Raw genomic sequence first — 18268 nt, 5'->3', positions numbered from 1 at the left:
CACTGGTACAGAATAAACATTCACTAAATGTGACTACTATTATTATTAGACTAGCTCAATATGAATTCTTTTATTTGAAACTAAAGAGTCCTAATTAATACAGAAATTGTCACCAGGAAGTAGTGTCTTGAGTGAAAGACCTTTAGGACAAGTATGGAACTAGCTGAGTCAAGCAGAGAGGGGAACAATGAGGACTCCCTCAACCCAGGAGGGGAAATTCTTGGCACTCCACATGATGATGGAGCAATCAGGTTAAGCAATCCCGTGGCTGCCAAGGATTCAGACTATGTGCCAACTGAGGATGAAGTGCTTCGGGTTTATAGCAAAGATATCAGCCTTATTCAATACAAGCAAGTTACTGCTTATACTATGGTGAGGTTCAACAAAAGCAAGACAAGTTCCAATCCTCAGATGAGCAAATGGAAAGAGAGAAAACCAGAACCAACAAACTGAAATTACGGGGGTCCAGAGCACGATATTAATCATGTGTGTTGCTAAAGTGAAATGGATTAGATTGGTGGGGTGATTGGAATGCTCTGTGATCTGGCAATTGGAATGGAGATACTTGCAAGGAGCCAAAGGAGTTGAGAAATCTGAAGCATCCTCAATCCCCCAAATCAACCACAGGGCACGTTCTGTCTGATTAGAACAGAGGCCTCCCTTTGTAAAGTGCAATTGTTTTTCTCCCTTTTTGGTTTGCCTTTTGTAACTTAAATATAGATATATATTGCTCACTAAGGATCCAAGCAGTCCCCAGACCTCTTGCAGTTAGGTGGGGTCAGGTGATTAGTTTTGGCTAATGGATAGTGAATGACCAAAGAATTTAAGAGCTAGTGAATGATGCTCCAGCAATCTCTTCCCTGTTGGGGTAACCTAGAAACTACACATTGAGATGGCAGTGTCATAAGGCCAACTAGCCTAAAGCTCCAGATTATCACACAGCATTTAGAGTAAATTCTTATTTGTGAGTTCTGTTGTAGATTCCTCCGCTCACTAAAATTTATTTGTGACCCCAAAATCAATACCTATGGCATTTTCACAATCATTCACAGACATCTGCAGTGTGGTAAAAAATTTGAGTCGCCTGATGTGTACATCCCCAGCTGGGTTCAAACAAGGCAATACTCCTCTACAGCCATACCACCCTGAATGTGCCCGATCTCATCTCGGAAGCTAAGCAGGGTTGGGCCTGGTTAGTACTTGGATGGGAAACAAGGCAATACTCCACCTTCTTCTCATACTGTAAATCAGTGTCCTTTTCATGATCTATTTAGTGCCACAATTTTAGCATTTTTGTGCTTTTTGTTGGTGATTTTGCTGTTTAAAATGGCCCCCCAGCTTAGTGCTGAAGTGCTTTCTAGTGTTCCTAAGCACAGGAAGGCTGTGATGCACCTTACAGAGAAAATGTGTGTTTGATAAACTTTATTCAAGCATGAGTTATAGTGCTGTTGACAGAGGTCAATGCTAATGAATCAACAACATATATTAAATAAGTTGTCCTTAAACAGAAACACCTTACATAAAACACCATACATAAAAAAAGTTATGTATCCATCCATTGATATTTGACAATGTGAGTGATAACTGAAGATCAAAGGGGGAAACTATGTTCCAAAATAAAAGCTTAATACAAACCATATGTGAAAAAATTCAATTGTATCACAATATCTAAATCCTAACTTCACTTCCAAAATGCTCCTGAGGAACCTTCATACTTACCTGGCATAGAGCCTGAATCTCTTCCTTGACTTGAGAATACTGGTAAAAGTTACAGCAGGGTTAGTAGGTCAGGGGAAGGATAAAAAGGAAGCTGGAGGAGTAATGGATTCATTGCCAGTGGGGCTTGATCCTCAGACCTTAAAATATTTTTATTTAGTCAGAAAAAAGTTTGGTTTTGTTTTTGAGCAGATGTTATCACATGGCTCTGGGCTGCTGGAAAGATAATTTGGGGGAAAAAATAGAAGGAGGTAAAATCACTGTCTTCATGGAAGTTATTTATTATTTGGGGATCTTATGGGGAGCTAGTTAGAACTGGCAGGGATCTCTGTCTTGTTCATTCATTGACATATCCAAACACCTATAAGAGTGTCTGGAACATAGGAAAAATTCAAATTTGTTGAATAAATTCCATTCCAATAGAATTGAAACCAGATCACTTTTGTTAAGGAAGGAGTTAAAGAATGAGGCAGCATGCACGGGCTATTCATTTGAGAAGGTTAACCATAGAAAGCAGGAAGGGATCAGTCATCACATAGCTATAAAGCAGTGCTTTTTGAAACTTTAATGTGCATATGTAACACCTGATTCAATAGGCCCTGAGGATGGGACCTGAGATTCTGTGCTTCTAACAAGTCAGGTGAAGCCAATTCTACTGGTCCTCAGACCACACTTTGAGCAAAGCTACTCAATGATACTGCTCGATGAGCATTTACTTTGTGGATAGCACATGTAAGATTTATTAAATACTTCCTTATTCTGTTTTATTATATTTATTGTATTCTGATTGCTGGGTTCAATGGATGCTCCAATCCAGATCTTACTGGACCATTCCTTTCTTGAAATTCTAGGGACATTACTCTAGAATGATTATCCTCCTGTCTCTTCAGTTCTTCCCTCTCAGGCTTTTTTCTGGCTCCTCCTCCTCCTATCCCTTAAGTGTTCCCGTTTCTCAGGTTTCTCTCTCCAATCCTCATTTCTTCTATTTGTACTTAATAGAAATTCTTTGTTATCTCTAATTCTATTTGATTCCTTTGGGGTTTCTAGGTATACAATTGTGTCCAAAAATAGTATTTTTTCCAAGTATTTATTTCTTTCCAAGTATTTATTTCTTATTTATTTCTTACTATAAGATTTTAATATTTAATATTATATATTGACATTTATTTTTAAAACATTTTTGTTTTGTCCCACATTTTATGGGGAATGACTAAAATGCTTTTCCTTGAAACATAATGTTGGTTATTGGTTTCAAATAATCTTTTCTTACTTTATTTTAAAAATTGAGATCTAATTCACATAAAATTTACCATTTTAAAGAACACAATTCAGTGTTTCATGTATTCCTCATACATGTGTATGTTCATACATGTTAAGCACTCAATAAGTGATAGAATTTTTAATAATAAACATGTCTAAAGATTTGAGTCATCCAACAATGGAACATGATCCCCTCTAGATAATAAGTCACCAGTAACTAGAAACATTAAAACATTGGATAATCCCCTTTCAGTGACGTTCTATATAAAAGGTGTTTCTACTTTGACAGGAGATAAATTGACTCTAAAAAATCTGTGGGACATACTGATTTGCCCCGCCCCCTACAGAACAGAATCACTGCCCTCAGAAAAGGCAAGGAAATGGAATAAAGGGACGCTCTTTTGGCCCAGAAACAGGTGAAAATGATGTTTGATTGAAGTTAATGGTGCCCAGAAGCAATGTTCTTAGAGTAGCAATGGAAACAACAGTTCTCAATTAGTTACACTCACAGTTCCTGGGGTCTCCTTACCCCCAACCCCCAGGGTCCTGTACCCACCAGTGAGGGAGAAGGTGAAATTAGGACTCTAGCAGGAAGTAGATGCTATAGAAAAGGTGGGGGTTATAGTGACAAAGCCAAGGAAAGAGTGAGACTCAGGAGCTGTGGAAAAGGTAGAAAGCCAAGGACCATGGGCCTCACTGGCATCTGAACTAACTTTCACCTGATCTTATATCTTTCAGTATCCCCTATGTCTCAGAGACAGACCACTGCACAATTATCAGCAGGATTTATTAGATATTTATACTTTGAATTCTCCATTTCCAACACTTCCCTTCATTAATTTTTGCCAAAGATAGCGAAGTCATCCGCTGTCAGCTTTACTTGTCTTCAAAGTTCATCAGTGCCTGCACTGTAAAGAAACAGACTGTGAGGCTGGAGAGCTAAGAATATTCAGAACATACAAATGTTTGGTGAAGACCCTGTTTTTCTGGGTTCTAGGTTTCCACTCAAATTTTTACTAATCTTTACTCTAAATTAAGCCATATGAGTCTGTCCTCTTTGCCACAGATGAATTAATCAGGATTAAAGAAGCCATCTTGCTACCTTCGCCGCCCTTTCACCCTGTTCTCCCCAGAACAAATGGGGAGGCAAGGCTGAGGACATTTGGAAAGAGCAGGATAACAGTGCAACATTCTGAAGTAGGCAAAGCCTGTCTGACATCCTGCTCTAAATTCCATGTTCCAATGTTATAAATTCCTCTTATTGCTCTCCTGTGCCCACCATACACACATTCCTCTTCCCCCATTGGTATCTTCACTTTGGGTTGACTTCAGCTAGGTATTAGAAGGATAACACTAATCCACATTAAATTGTTAAAAAAAAATTGCCCCTAACTCTTCTAGTTTTTGTATTTTTAGAGGGAAAATTCATTGATCAAAATTAATCTCTAGGTGGTGAAATCTCAAATGAGAAATTTAGGGAAAATAATTTTGAGCAGGTAGTTCTCAGCTTAAATCAAACTTTACTATTTTTTTTTTAGAGAATTTTTTAAAAATTAATTTATTTTATTTTTGGCTGTGTTGAGTCTTCACTGCTGCGCGAGGGCTTTCTCTAGTCGCGGCAAGCAGGGACTACTCTTCGTTGTGGTGTGCGGGCTTCTCATTGCGGTGGTTTCTCTTGTTGCAGAGCACGGGCTCTAGGTACGCGGGCTTCAGTAGTTGTGGCACATGGTCTCAGTAGTTGTGGCTCGTGGGCTCTAGAGCACAGGCTCCATAGTTGTGGCGCACGGGTTTAGTTCCTCTGCGGCATGTGGGATTTTCCTGGAACAGGGCTCGAACCCATGTCCCCTGCATTGGCAGGCAGATTCTTAACCTCTGCATCACCAGGGAAGTCCCACTTTACTATTTTTTTAAAACATTTATTTATTTGGCTGTGTCAGGTCTTAGTTGTGGCACACAGGATCTTCCTCGCGGCGCACGGGCTTCTCTCTCTAGCTGTGGCACACGTGCTCAGTAGTTGTGGCGCATGGGCTTAGTTGCCCCATGGCATGTGGAATCTTAGCTCCCCGACCAGGGATCAAACCTGCATCCCCTGCATTGAAAGGTGGTTTCTTAACCACTGGACCACCAGGGAAGTCCTAAACTTTACTATTTTAATCACATATTTTCTCTGCATAGGCTTGACTGTAGAAGGGACTGAAAGGAAGAGGAGTCTGTAATTCATAAACCTCTTGAGGACAGTGGGCACTTGTGGGCTTTCTGCTGACTGTCTAATCCCCATAGCTATTGAACTTGAGCCTGAGGCCCTTACTGTTGAGGTCTGAAAGGTGACCTTCAAAGAGAAGCAACATGTACAAAAGGGGGCAGGCTGCCCAAATAGAGTGAGAGCCCACCTTATCCTAATTTCCAGCAGCTGAAACTGGATACTCTCCTCTTGGGAAATAAGCTCTCAGACCTAACAGGATTTAGGTGTCCCCTACCAGAGAAGCAGGGTTGCCAGGTCCTCACTAGGTTAGAAGAAATCCGGACATATGCCCAGAATGTGACATACCAAACCGTGAATTTGCCTTTTTTAGGTGTGAGGTGGAAATTCAGAGGCTGAGATGCCAAAACAGCAAACACCCTTCTTCTCCCCAGTTATATATGCTACTCCAATGGACTTAACTCCTGGTCTCCATGGCTGCCCTAAATCCATACCTGCAAACTCTTGCAACCGCTTACGCTCCTCTAGGTTGTACTGAAGCTTTTCTAGCAACTCAAAATATCGGAAGAGTGAATCCCTAGGCCAAACAACACGTTCATCCTGATCCATATCCATTAGCCCAGGCAGATTCTGGTGCACACAAGTCTCCCAGTCCAACTGACCTGGCGGGAGAAATGTTTCTCAAAAACATATCTAGATTCGTGGAAGTTGGATAAAAGCTGATAAACTCTGTGGGGGCAGGTGAGGAGAAAGCAGGGATGAAAGAGGATATAGGAAGGAGAGAGAGAAAAGTATGTATCACCAAGACACCACTTTTACAATAAACAAAGAGAGCCACAACCATACTTTTCCAAAGTGCAGCAGAAGCACAGGGGAAATGAAGAAGCGTGAAGAAAGTAACCAAGGCCAGAAAATCGGACTGGTGGAGAAAATTGGGAAATGTGCATAGTGGGAGAGTTCCTATTAAGACTGGGATGTCTCATGGAGAAGAGGAGTCTGAATTCAACTGGGAGAAACCCTTGGCTTACCAACAGGGTCATAATATCTGGAGTCAGAAGAAGAGGAACAGTAGGAAGATGAATATGAGGAGGAAGAGGAAAATGCAGACTTCTTCATTTTTGACAAGGACTTCTTTGGTTTTGACTTAGATGCTCTTGAACTCTCTTTAGTAGCACTGTGTTTGGACTCTTCTTTAGAAGCTACTGTTAAGTCCAAAGATTCCCCTTGTTGATTGGCATCTCTGTAAGTGAAAGGCAAAATTTTATTGCTTCAAATACATTTACACGATATGGCTAGTTCTTTCATTATTCTAATTCTGGCCCTGGCCTAAAGCTAGGACTTAAGGCAATGAAGGCCAAACTGCTCCCAAAACCTAAGTTTAAGCACATCCAACCTAAATTATCCCATGTCATGTATCCCTATTAGTGCCCCTCACCACATAACGTCTGTGCTCAGTCTTACTCGGGCTTCCAAGTTCCACACCCCACCTTATTTTGCAAAGTTTTAGCCCCCCACCCCTTGGCCCTATGCCTATTACACCACAACTATAGCCTCTGCCCCCTCGATTCCATCTCTTAATATTAGAGGGACCTTGGGCTCAGCTCTTTGTATCTTCTCCATCTACAGTTGCTCCTTTGGTGATCTCATCTCCTGAGTTCAAATGCCTACTAGATGCAAATTTAAGCCTCTTGTCCAGACCTCACTCCTTAATCCAGACTTGTATATACAACTTTTACTCACTTAGCACCACTTGAATGTCTAAGGACATCTCAAATTCAATCAAAACTGAACTCTCTGCCCACCAAACCTCTTCCACCCACAGCCCTCCCCATCTCAGCTAATCAACCCTTCCAGTTGCTTGGGTCAGAACTTTCATCCTTAATTCTTCTCTCATACTCCACATCCAATCCATCAAGAAAGCCTGTTGAGGGCTTCCCTGGTGACACAGTGGTTAAGAATCCGCCTGCCAATGCAAGGGACACGGGTTTGAGCCCTGGCCCGGGAAGATCCCACATGCCACGGAGCAACTAAGCCCATGCGCCACAACTACTGAGCCTGAGCTCTAGAGCCCGCTAGCCACAACTACTGAGCCCACGTGCCACAACTACTGAAGCGTGTGCGCCTAGAGCCTGTGCTCTGCAACAAGAGAAGCCACGACAATGAGAAGCCCGCACACTGCAACGAAGAGTAGCCCCGGCTCACCGCAACTAGAGAAAGCCCGTGCACAGCAATGGAGACTCAACACAGCCAAAAATAAAAAATAAAATAAAATAAATAAAAAATTAAAAAAAAAAAAAAAAGAAAGCCTGTTGACTCTACCTTCAAAATATATCTTTTTTCACTAGTACCACTGGTACCACTCTGGTCTGAGCCATCAACGCCTCTTGCCTGTATAGCAGCATAGCCTCCTAACTCATCTCTCTGCTTCTTCATTTATTCTTCCCTCAGTTTATCATCAACACAGCAACCAGACTAATCCTTCTTAAATGTAAGTCACTGCATGTCACTGCTCGGCTGTTCCCCATTTCACCCGAAATCAAAGCCTAAGTCCTCACAATGGTCCCCACAGCCCTACAGGATCAGGTCCCCATTACCTCTCTGACCTCATCTCCTATCATTCTCCCCCCTACTTTCTCTGCTTCAGTCACAGTAGCTTCCTTGCTATTTCTCAAACACACCAGGCATGCTTCTGTTTTAGGACCTTTGTACTAGCTGTTCCGTCTGCCTATAATACTCTTCCCATAGATATCCACATAGTAATCCCCTGACCTCCTCCAAGTCTTTGCTCAAATGTTACCTTTTCAGAGGCCACCATGACTACCTTGTTTAAAATTACAACCCATATGCAACCTCCCCTCTTATACTCCAATCCCCCTTAACCTGTTCTACTTTTTACTTTTTTATAATGCTTATCATATTTTTAAATTTATTTTTTATTGAAGTATAGTTGAGTTACAATGTTGTGTTAATTTCTGCTTATAGCAAAGTGACTCAGTTATACACACATATATACATTCTTTTTATATTCAATGCTTATATTTTAATGTGTTAATTTTCTTATTAATATGATTATTGTTTACTGTCTCTTTCCTCCTACTAGTATATAAGCTCCATGAGAACGGCATTATTGTTTATTTTGTTCGCTGATATACTCTGAGCAACTAATAAGCATTCAATAATTATTTGTTGATGGATTTCTTATTTCTCCTTCTGCTCCCTTGTCCTGAACCCTGCTGAACACTCAGGGTCTTGAATAACATGTTTCATGGAAGGTACTTTTATTAGTTTCCTGTGGCTGCTGTAGGAAATTACCACAAACTTGGTAGCTTAAAACAACAGAAATTTATTCTCTCACAATTCTGGAAGCCGGAAGTCTGAAATCAATGTGTCAACAGGGCCATACTCCCTTTGGAATCTCAAAGGGAGAAGGTTCCTTGCTTCTTCTTGCTTCTGGCAGTTGCCTTGCATCCACTGGCTTCCTTTGGCTTGTGGTTGCATCACTCCAATCTCTATCTCTATCTCGACATCTTCTCCTATTCTCTATGTCTATGTCTTCTCTCCTGTCTCTTAAATCCAGTGACCCTTGTCACTGCATTTATTGCCCACCTGGATAATCCAGAATGATCACATCTCAAGATCCTTAATTTAATTGCATCTGCAAAGACCCTTTTTCCAAATAAGGTCATGTTCACAGGTTCCGGGAGTTAGGACATGGACATATCTTTTTGGATATGCCACCATTCAACCCACTACAATAAATAGTTATTGAATGAATGAATTCTCTCTCAAAGCCAATCTTCACCTTTGGTTTTCTACCCTTTCCTCCTTCATGTGTGTCCATCCCACTTCACATATACACTCCTAACCTGGTATCCATTTTGCTAACACTTGACCTCTGTGCCTCGGGGATTAGGTTTTGTCTCCTGCAAAGCAAAAAACACAAAAGAGTGAAGAGAGTTACACTGAAGCAGGAGTGTAGTAAGGAAAAAAGAATTCTGATCATCCAGTGAGGAGAATAAGTTGTAGTAAAGAAGTGAAAAAGAGTGGGGAAGCCCTGACAGTGGATAAAGAATCAGGCAATATTTTAGAGCTGGGGAATTCTAACTCTGAGGCAAATCTGTCACAAAGGGGAAAATGGCATTGCGGCCAAGGAGCAGAAACAGAGAATGAGATCAGGGCACCCTCAAGAACTAAAGTTGGGTTTGAAAATGGGGAAGCAGACCTCTGGATAATCTGCCGCTTGAATATGTCGGCTTTGTGCTGAACCTCCAGGTGTGTCATCTCCTCGTTCAGCTCATTTCTGATATTCTGGAAGTTAGTAACTGCCCCAAAGGGCCATTAGGAGTTGGGAGATGGTGGTGACTAGACCTGGGGAGAGGGCTTGGGTGGGGAGAAACCAAGTGAAATATCCATTCCAGGCCCTGCACTTTCCTGTTACATCGGGTTCTCTCTCTCTGTAATTCACCAATCCTAGCTTTCGCTCTAATTTCTTCCCAAACACCCCTCTCACCAAGTTTCACCTCTTCTATGCTTACCCATCATGGCTACTATGATGTTTCGAAAGATAATGGAACCAAGTAACAACCAGAGGATGACATAGATGCTGCTGAAGGTGCGGCTGACTTCAGGCACCTTCCAGGTATCCTGAAGCAGTGCATACCAGTGATCCATAGTAAAGAGAATGAACACTGTCACTACGGAATTCAGCAGGTCCCTAAAGAAAAAGGAGGTGTGTGTATAGACAGAGAGAGCTAATTCTCTAAGAAACACTATCATTCTTACTCTCAAAGCAACATAAGAGCATTTTTTTGTAGTTTGCTCTGACTTTAGCTCCTTTTCTACCATACTCAGTTTTTTACCTAATCTTTCTTCAGTTTGAGATTGTTTTATTAGGTTTTCCTTTATCATGAATAATCTATGAATAGCTCTCACCATTCCATCAGTGCCTGGGGCACAGTAGGTATTTAATACATAGGTATTAACTGAATGTTTAAAAATTGAATCACCAACTACACATCATTTTTTTTGTAAGTTAATTCTCCACTGTTCTATGGACTTCGCCTAACGGAAAGTCACTTACAAATTTAGCAAACATCATGCCTACTTAGTTTGTTGGCATGAACTGACAGTCAAGTAAATGGATGGATATGTGACATAAACATGGGATTCCAGATAATGAATGATAATGAATATATCACAAAAGGTCTCAGGAAGATATCTAAATTTTCCTTCTTATTCCTCCATATACAGATTATTGAAAACATCAGAGCCTGAATAGAATGAATTCTAGGACTTCCCCCAAGTCAATACTCTTACAAAACTACCTGTTAGTCTAAGATAGAGACCTGAGAGGTGCTGACAAGATTGGATTCCAATTCACAAATGACATTGTCTCCTCTAAATCCAAATTGACTTTCTACTAGTAATCAGTGTTCTCTAGACAAAAAGCTTATCAGAATTTTACTTTTGAAAGAATTTAAGTGTGTGCATGTGTAATCTCTACATTTAAGAGATTGGGGTAAAACCAGTGACCATGTTTGAGGTCATAGTAACATTTACTGATCACTTACAATGTGTGAAATGCTGTGCTAAATGCTTAAATGAATTACCTCATTTATCCCTACACTCTTATGAAGTAGTACTACTTTTAATCCCATTTTTCAAAAGAGGTAACTGAGACATAGAAACCAGGGCTTAACCACTGGAGTATACTGCTATTTAAAGATGAGGGTAAGTTTGAATTTGCAAAACCCAAAGCAAACCAGGAATACCTGACCTATCCTCAAAATTGGAGCTAATACCACTCACTATTCCTTCGCTTTCTCTTTACCTCTCCTTACTGTGTTCTATTCCCGTTTCTTACAATATACTATACTTTTTTTATTACTGTACTTTGGACTAGCTTCCCAGTCTCATGCCCAAATTCTCTCCCCCAACCCAGGCTTCCCCCAGTCCTGCATACGAGAAGAACATGTGATACTCCAGGTCCTGGCGAGTTGAACGGGTGTAATTCTCGAAGAAGTAGACACCAGCCACGGCAAAAATGTAGAAGAAGATGAGCAGCAACATCAAGAGGAAGGTCATGCTCTAGAGGCCATGACCTTGAGTCAGAGCTGGGCCAGACTAGGCTGATCTCCACCTACAGCCTAGTCAGACCCACCCTGGAAATCCCCCACCAAACCCTCACTTCTAGCCTGAGCCCAGTCATCTCTAGAACACAGCAGCTTGTCCCTAGCCCTTTCTCATCGACAACATTTCACAGGGTCTTTCATTGCCTTCTTTCATCCACCCAGACTGTTTCATGTTAAACCCCCATGTTTATCCACCTTGCCCACTTGATATAGCTGCAGCAGTCAAATCACCTTGAGGGCCCTGACCAGGGCCAAAATAATGACTCGAACTTGACGGAATCGTGCAAAGAGTTTAAGAGACCTTAGCACCCGGCAGATCCTCAGCAACTGGAGCCATACGGAATGGCTTGTTACCCCTACCAGCACCACAACCTCAGGAATCAGGGACTGTAGGAAACACACAGATCATGAGTAAAATATACCCCAAAGCACCCACGCACAGTTGCCCCTTCTTTATCTCTTCATTGTCATAGTTCCTTGGTCATTATCCTTTGAAAAGCATTCTCTTGGGGACTGTTTCCTATTCAGCCTTTCTATAAGAAATTACTTGAACCCTGCACTTCAACTTGCTCAGACATTAAAAGGGGATAAATACAGTGCTTAACTCATTGAGTTGTTGTGGAGCTCAAATTTTAAAAAATGCATGAAAAACAGGATAGTTCCTGACATTTAGTAAGTGGTTAGTAACTGGTAGATGTTATTGCTAGGGTTAATGTTGTGATCAGATTCTTCCTTGCTCCTAATACCAACAACTCCTACCATGCCTGACTTCTAGAGAAAAAAAAAAATCAAAATAACGAGGTTAGGTACATTTCTATTTGTTTCTTCCTGTGCTCTAATTATCTTAACTTTTCTTGTCTTTGATTCACATAGGCACATTTCTCAGCCCAGTAAACTAATCTTCAGGATATCTATCCTTACCAATATGGTGACAACAAAGTCAAAGACATTCCAGGCATTCTTCCAGAAGAGGAAAAAGCTGGACAGCCACATAAGAAGGATCTCCAAGATGAAAATAAGCAAGATGAACCAAGCTGCCACCTCCAGAGTCAGCTTCAGTGGCCACAGTTGGGTATTTGAGGATTCGAGCAATTCTGTGAGAATAGAGCAAAGGATGAGTAAAGGGTAAAGAAGCAGGAAGCTGAATGATAGAGAATGATCAGCAACTGTTAAAAACCACAGTTGTGGGACTTCCCTGGTGGCGCTGTGGTTAAGAATCTGCCTGCCAATGCAGGGGACACGGGTTCGAGCCCTGGTCCGGGAAGATCCCACATGCCGCGGAGCAACTAAGCCTGCGAGCCACAACTACTGAGCCTGCGCTCTAGAGCCTGCAAGCCACAACTACTGAAGCCCGCGTGCCTAGAGCCCGTGCTCCACAACAAGAGAAGCCACCACAATGAGAAGCCTGCGCACCGCAAGGAAGAGTAGCCCCCGCTCGCCGCAACTAGAGAAAGCCCGCGTGCAGCAACAAAGACCCAATGTAGCCAAAAATAAATAAATAAATTTAAAAAAAAAAAAAAAAAAAAAAAAACCACAGTTGTGCCCACTGCTATGCCATTTTTCTTTTGAGTTTCTCTTCTTAATGCCGTTGTTGCTTCAGCCTGTGAAATTCAGAGGAGGACAGAATCGAACATGAAAAATAGCTACAACTCATCTCCTGCTGGTAGTGGTACGTGTAACAGCTGCAAGTTACTGCCTTCCCACGAGGGCCACCAAGGGATTGCTCTCTTTTTTTTTTTAATTAAATGATATTTATTTATTTATTTATTTACTTAACTTACTTACTTACCTATTTATTTATGGCTGCGTTGGGTCTTCGTTTCTGTGCGAGGGCTTTCTCTAGTTGCGGCAAGCGAGGGCCACACAAGCTCCAGACGCACAGGCTCAGTCATTGTGGCTCACGGGCCTAGCCGCTCCACGGCATGTGGGATTCTCCCAGACCAGGGCTCGAACCCGTGTCCCCTGCACCGGCAGGCAGACTCTCAACCACTGCGCCACCAGGGAAGCCCGGGATTGCTCTCTTAACGACCACCAACCCCGTCTGTTCTGTTACCCTGGTACCAAACTTCATGAAGAAGCAATAGGTCTTGAGAAAAGAACGCAAATGTAGGGCCATGATATGGAAAGTGTTTTATAACAGATGTAGGAACAAGAAGCCAGATTCATGGGGCATATTAGGTTACAATAAGAAATTACTTGGTTCTTTGTTACTTTTAAAGCTTCCCCTTCCCACTCTGCCTAAAATTGATTTTATTCTGCAAAGCAAATTGAATCCTATACTTTCTCTCTAGAACCTAATTATTTGCTAACTTCAATTCCTTAACTCATTTGCCTTCATCTTTCAACCCTCTTCACCTCTTCTATACATTTAATAGATGTATATCATGCTGTAGAAAAAAGCATTGAGATCAAAATAAGTTTAAAAGCTAAATAAAATTTTCTCTTTGAAACAGAACAATCTGAGAGCCTCCAAATGCACTATGACTGATATGCCTGGCAGTTAATAGAGACAAGAGAATACTCAATCACCCTGAACAACACAAATTGCTGTGTAGATTTTGACACTTACAGTTTTAAATTGTTATTGCTTTTAGCAATGTTTTGGCTAATTACATTAACGAAGTAAGGAACACTGATGTTGAAATACAACTTAATGAAGAGCAAAAGAATAATTCTGCAAGTTTATCTCAAGACAATCGTCATCAGATTCTATAAATTGCATTCATCTGATAGAAAATTTTATATGGCGCATCAAGATATCTCTAGAACCTCAAAAATCAGTGTTTAAATTATAATAATGTTGTACTCAGTTTTTTGTTGGAAATAAGGACTATTCACACTCACGATGTGTTATTTTCAGAGAAGGGCTTGCAAATGAGCCAAATCTTTTTTCTTTTCTCACTCTCTCACCATTTAGAAACAAAATATGAAAATTATAAAAATAAGCCCATTGATGTTTAAAGTGCAAAGTAGAATTACCAATATCATTGTGGAAGTAGATTTTTTTTCTATTTTTTTATGCCCAAACACATAATTAAATTTCCACCTACACTTTAACATATAACATATATTTAACATACAATACACCATGTTGTAAACCTAAAACTAATATATGTTATATCTAAACTTTTTAAAAGAAACAGAAAATTTAGAAATATAATACATAGGGAATTCCCTGGCAGTCCAGGGTCCAGTGATTCGGACTCAGTGCTTTCACTGCCATGGGCCCGGGTTCAATCCCTGGTCAGGCAACTAAGATCGTGCAAGCCACTTGACACAGACAAAAAAAACCCAAAAAACCATAAATTAAATATATTTGATCCCCAAACTGAACTTAATATATAAGGTCACTTAAAAATTCATTTGTAGACAAATCATATATTTTCTTTAAAAAAAGCATGATCACTTATAAAATGGCAAAAGTAAAAATTTGCTTACATTTTATGATTATTAAAATTATATAATAATAAACACTAAAATACAATATTTAGCAACATGTTAGTCTAAATTATCATTTTTACTTCAACTTCCTTCTCCATATCACAGAAAAAATGTGATAAAATAAAATGATTAAAATTACTATGGAGGTTTTCAAGGTTATATATGTTTTTCTGGGAAACAAAATCATAAGACGAAAAAGATTGGGGAGCTTTGATCTAGAGAAATGTTTGTTCCTTATCTATAACAGCATTCTTTATGATCTGGAAAATTGCTTTTTAAAAGTCTAAACAAAGTCTTAATGTTTGTCACACGAATTAGTCTATTCAAAGAAATCTGCTAGTCACAAATTATTTCCCTTTGCAAAATCCCTGCCTTTCTACCATGAGAATGTACTTAATAAGATACAATTTTCATGAGCTTGCCAGGTGATTCCCACTCAGGCAATCCACCTATCCTCTGGCACAGTGATCATGTTTCATATTCAGCTGTTTTACCAAAAAGAATGGTTAGTGCTATTCTATTTTGATTTCTCTGTTAGATCCAGGGAATCCCATATATTTACTGCTATTTACTTTATTCCAAGGCTGAAATCTATATCCCTAATCCCACAAGGCAAATACTTGCCAATTATCATTATCAACAAAAAATAGGAAACGTGGGTGACTTAATTTAAAACGCTCATCACTGTGGGGAGGAAATAAAACAGTTCAAAGCATATAGTATACCGCAGTTGGTCAATGACACCAAAAACTGTTGTGTATTTAAATGCCTTTGACCTGATTCCATTAAAAGACTATTTTTTTTAAATTTACTTTTTATTTTTATTATTTATTTTTTGGCTGTGTTGGGTCTTCGTTGCTGCACGGGCTTTCTCTAGTTGCGGCGAGTGGGGGCTACTCTTTGTTGCGGTGCACGGGCTTCTCTTAGGGCTCTAGAGTGCAGGCTCAGTCGTTGTGGTGCACAGGCTTAGTTGCTCCGTGGCATGTGGGATCTTCCCGGACCAGGGCTTGAACCCACGTCTCCTGCATTGGCAGGCGGATTCTTAACCACTGCGCCACCAGGGAAGTCCAAAAGACTATTTTTAAAGTGGGAAACTTTCCCAAAATAGTGAGGAAGAAAGAAGGAAGTGAGTACTTCTCCTGTCCTTTCTGAGCAGTTTGTTTGAGATGATAATCAAATGAGGTCATTGATTCTCCACACATTCTTTTGCTTTTAATACATTTCATAAAATTTATGATTGGTTTTAGAGTCATCTACTCATTAAGTCATTTTTTTGGCTCATCTAATATCTTAGTTGTAACTTTACATACATTGTGAGTTTTCTTATTTGTACTTAATCTTTCTAAACATATTTGTAAAAATGTAAATGTTGGATCACTTGCTGATAGGTACCAATATCTCTATTAGAAAAGATTCATTCAAATTATTAGACTAACACAAGAAATGCAACTGGTCTTCCCATCTCCAATTCCTTGTGAGACTACTACACCCCACCTCTAAGTGTCTAGACTACCTTATATCTACTACACTTGAGAGCCCTTCAAATGTTTCTAGGTCTTAGCAGTTGCACAAATCCTACTCCAAGAGACTTAATTGTCCCTATCACAATTCAAATAACATTCAAATGTGTAAAATGATCAACTTAAAAGGAACAATGACTCCCACCCTTTCATTCAATGTGAGTTCTCACCTATTTCAACCATCAGTACAATTGTATTCAGAAAGATGAGGAAGATGATAAAGTTTCTGAAGAGAGGACCTGTTTTCTCTTAAGAAAACATAGAGTGGAGTTCTTTCTGGTTTAGGCAGGTGACATAATTAGGGCAAGAACAGAACCGGTGAGAATGAGAAGAAAATGGAGTTTGGGAAGGGAAAAATAAGTCAATAGGCAGATGATGAGGCTAGAGAGACCGTAAAGCCATGGGATAAAAATGAGTGGCATGAAAGGATACACTCAAGGACCCATCCAGCCCACAAGGAAAGAGGTGGACGCTCGCTGCAGCGCACTCGAAGGGTGCTCATCAGTCTCTGGGCATGTGTAATCCGTTCTACATGACGAGGCTTAATGGAGAAGCGCACAAGCTGGTGTTGATCTCTCAACATAAGTTTCTTCTGACAGGAAGGATCTACACCAAAAATAAAAAAGGGACAGTGGATAAATATAAAAAGAAGTCTTTGGGAGTATCAGGAGCAGGTAGGATTGGGGGCAGGAACACTGGTTACATAATGGGCCCCCTAGTGCAGGGGTTTACCTTGCTGCTCCTTCACACAGCAACTAATACTATTTTGGAGTAAGAGCTAACCTGTTGCTTATGACCAACACTGTCCATGCCCAGAATAAAGGCTGCAGGTTCAACCCTCAAAGTTTTAAGTGTCTTTGGTAGAAACTTCCAAGTCAGCCAGGGCTAATAGTTACCCTAGGCCTAAAAGTGAGTGACACGGGTTCCATCTCCTGGATTCAGAGTTTTATTTATAAAGCCTTTATCAAGTTTGGTGTAACTTCCAAACTAGCAACCAAACCCATCTCCCCTGAATTTTCCACCCTTAAAATTGCTTCTCTGCTTCCTACTGTTTGGAGGGTGTGGATGGGAGTCTTAAATTCATCCTAGTGAAGAAACAGGCTGCTGACCAAGTATCTCTCGAATAGTGTGCCGTGGCACAGCTTGGCTCAAGCCATGCAGATGCTCAAGGAGAGAGAAAGTATCAATGAGTCGGGAACGAATGGCATCAGCCCGGGGCAGTTGCATGTGTCCTACTGGGTGATAAGTGGCCATGTCTGTTAAGAAAATAAAAGAATCGAGTGTCATTTCATTTTTGGGGTTGCACCAAGCCTTAGAGGTTCTCTTCCCTTCCTCCCAACCTCTTTGCCCTTAAGAAGACGAACACATTGTACCCAGACTCAAGGCTTTTTGAAACAAATGAGACAGGAGTCATTACAGAGAATCTGCGTAGTTGACTAAGTGGACAGGCACCTTCACCTGTGTGACAGCATTTCTAGTTAAAAGCAGCAGCCACAAAAAGCAGGAGTCCCAGGGTTGGACAAAGAGGAATTCAGGCACCACCTGGACCTGAGGTATCAGGTAATGCGATGAGGTGGGTCAGTGGGAGGGCTTGGCACTGCCGCCAAAAGAAAAACCAAGTTAAGAGGAACTGGACAAAATGCAACAGCCTGACATTTTGAAAATGTGTCCCGTCCCAAGTGTGTCCACTCCAACGCGCTCCCTCGGGTGCCAGCTCCCTCTCTCAATTCCCACTTCTGGGCCTCACCTTTGCCCAGGCTCTCTCCCGCCCACTCAGCCCTGACTTCACTCCTCCGCCTCCGGCTCTGACGCCCCCTGAGCTCGGCTCTCCCCACGCGGGGCAAGCTCAGGGTCGGCTCCTCGCGCCGCAGCGCCGCACGTCCGGCTCCGCCAGCCCGCCCGCTCCCGGGTTCCGGCTCGCCCCGGGCCCACCCCCAGCACCAGTCCCGGGCGCCAGGACCCTCCCGGCCTCGCTCGCCCCGGCGCCCGTCGCCTCCGCC

General features: G+C 41.3%; 1 protein-coding gene across 1 annotated transcript; it reads right to left on the bottom strand.

Moving 5' to 3' along the window:
- Positions 1–3852: 3852 nt before the first annotated feature.
- CATSPER2 (cation channel sperm associated 2) lies at positions 3853–18244 on the bottom strand. Its single transcript, XM_061180367.1, has 13 exons — positions 18016–18244; positions 17378–17524; positions 16701–16874; positions 16439–16507; positions 12229–12401; positions 11539–11694; positions 11139–11263; positions 9712–9890; positions 9399–9498; positions 9043–9099; positions 6205–6416; positions 5671–5838; positions 3853–3884 (listed from the first exon to the last, which is right to left on the bottom strand). Exons 2-13 carry the CDS (start codon positions 17520–17522, stop codon positions 3853–3855), a joined length of 1590 nt encoding a protein of 529 aa, XP_061036350.1. The 5' UTR covers positions 17523–17524; positions 18016–18244.
- Positions 18245–18268: the final 24 nt, after the last annotated feature.

Source organism: Eubalaena glacialis, chromosome 2 (genome assembly GCF_028564815.1).
Source record: "Eubalaena glacialis isolate mEubGla1 chromosome 2, mEubGla1.1.hap2.+ XY, whole genome shotgun sequence".
Taxonomy (NCBI): domain Eukaryota; kingdom Metazoa; phylum Chordata; class Mammalia; order Artiodactyla; family Balaenidae; genus Eubalaena; species Eubalaena glacialis.
Note: the sequence above shows the minus strand (reverse complement) of the source record. Positions and strands in the feature narration are given on the sequence as shown.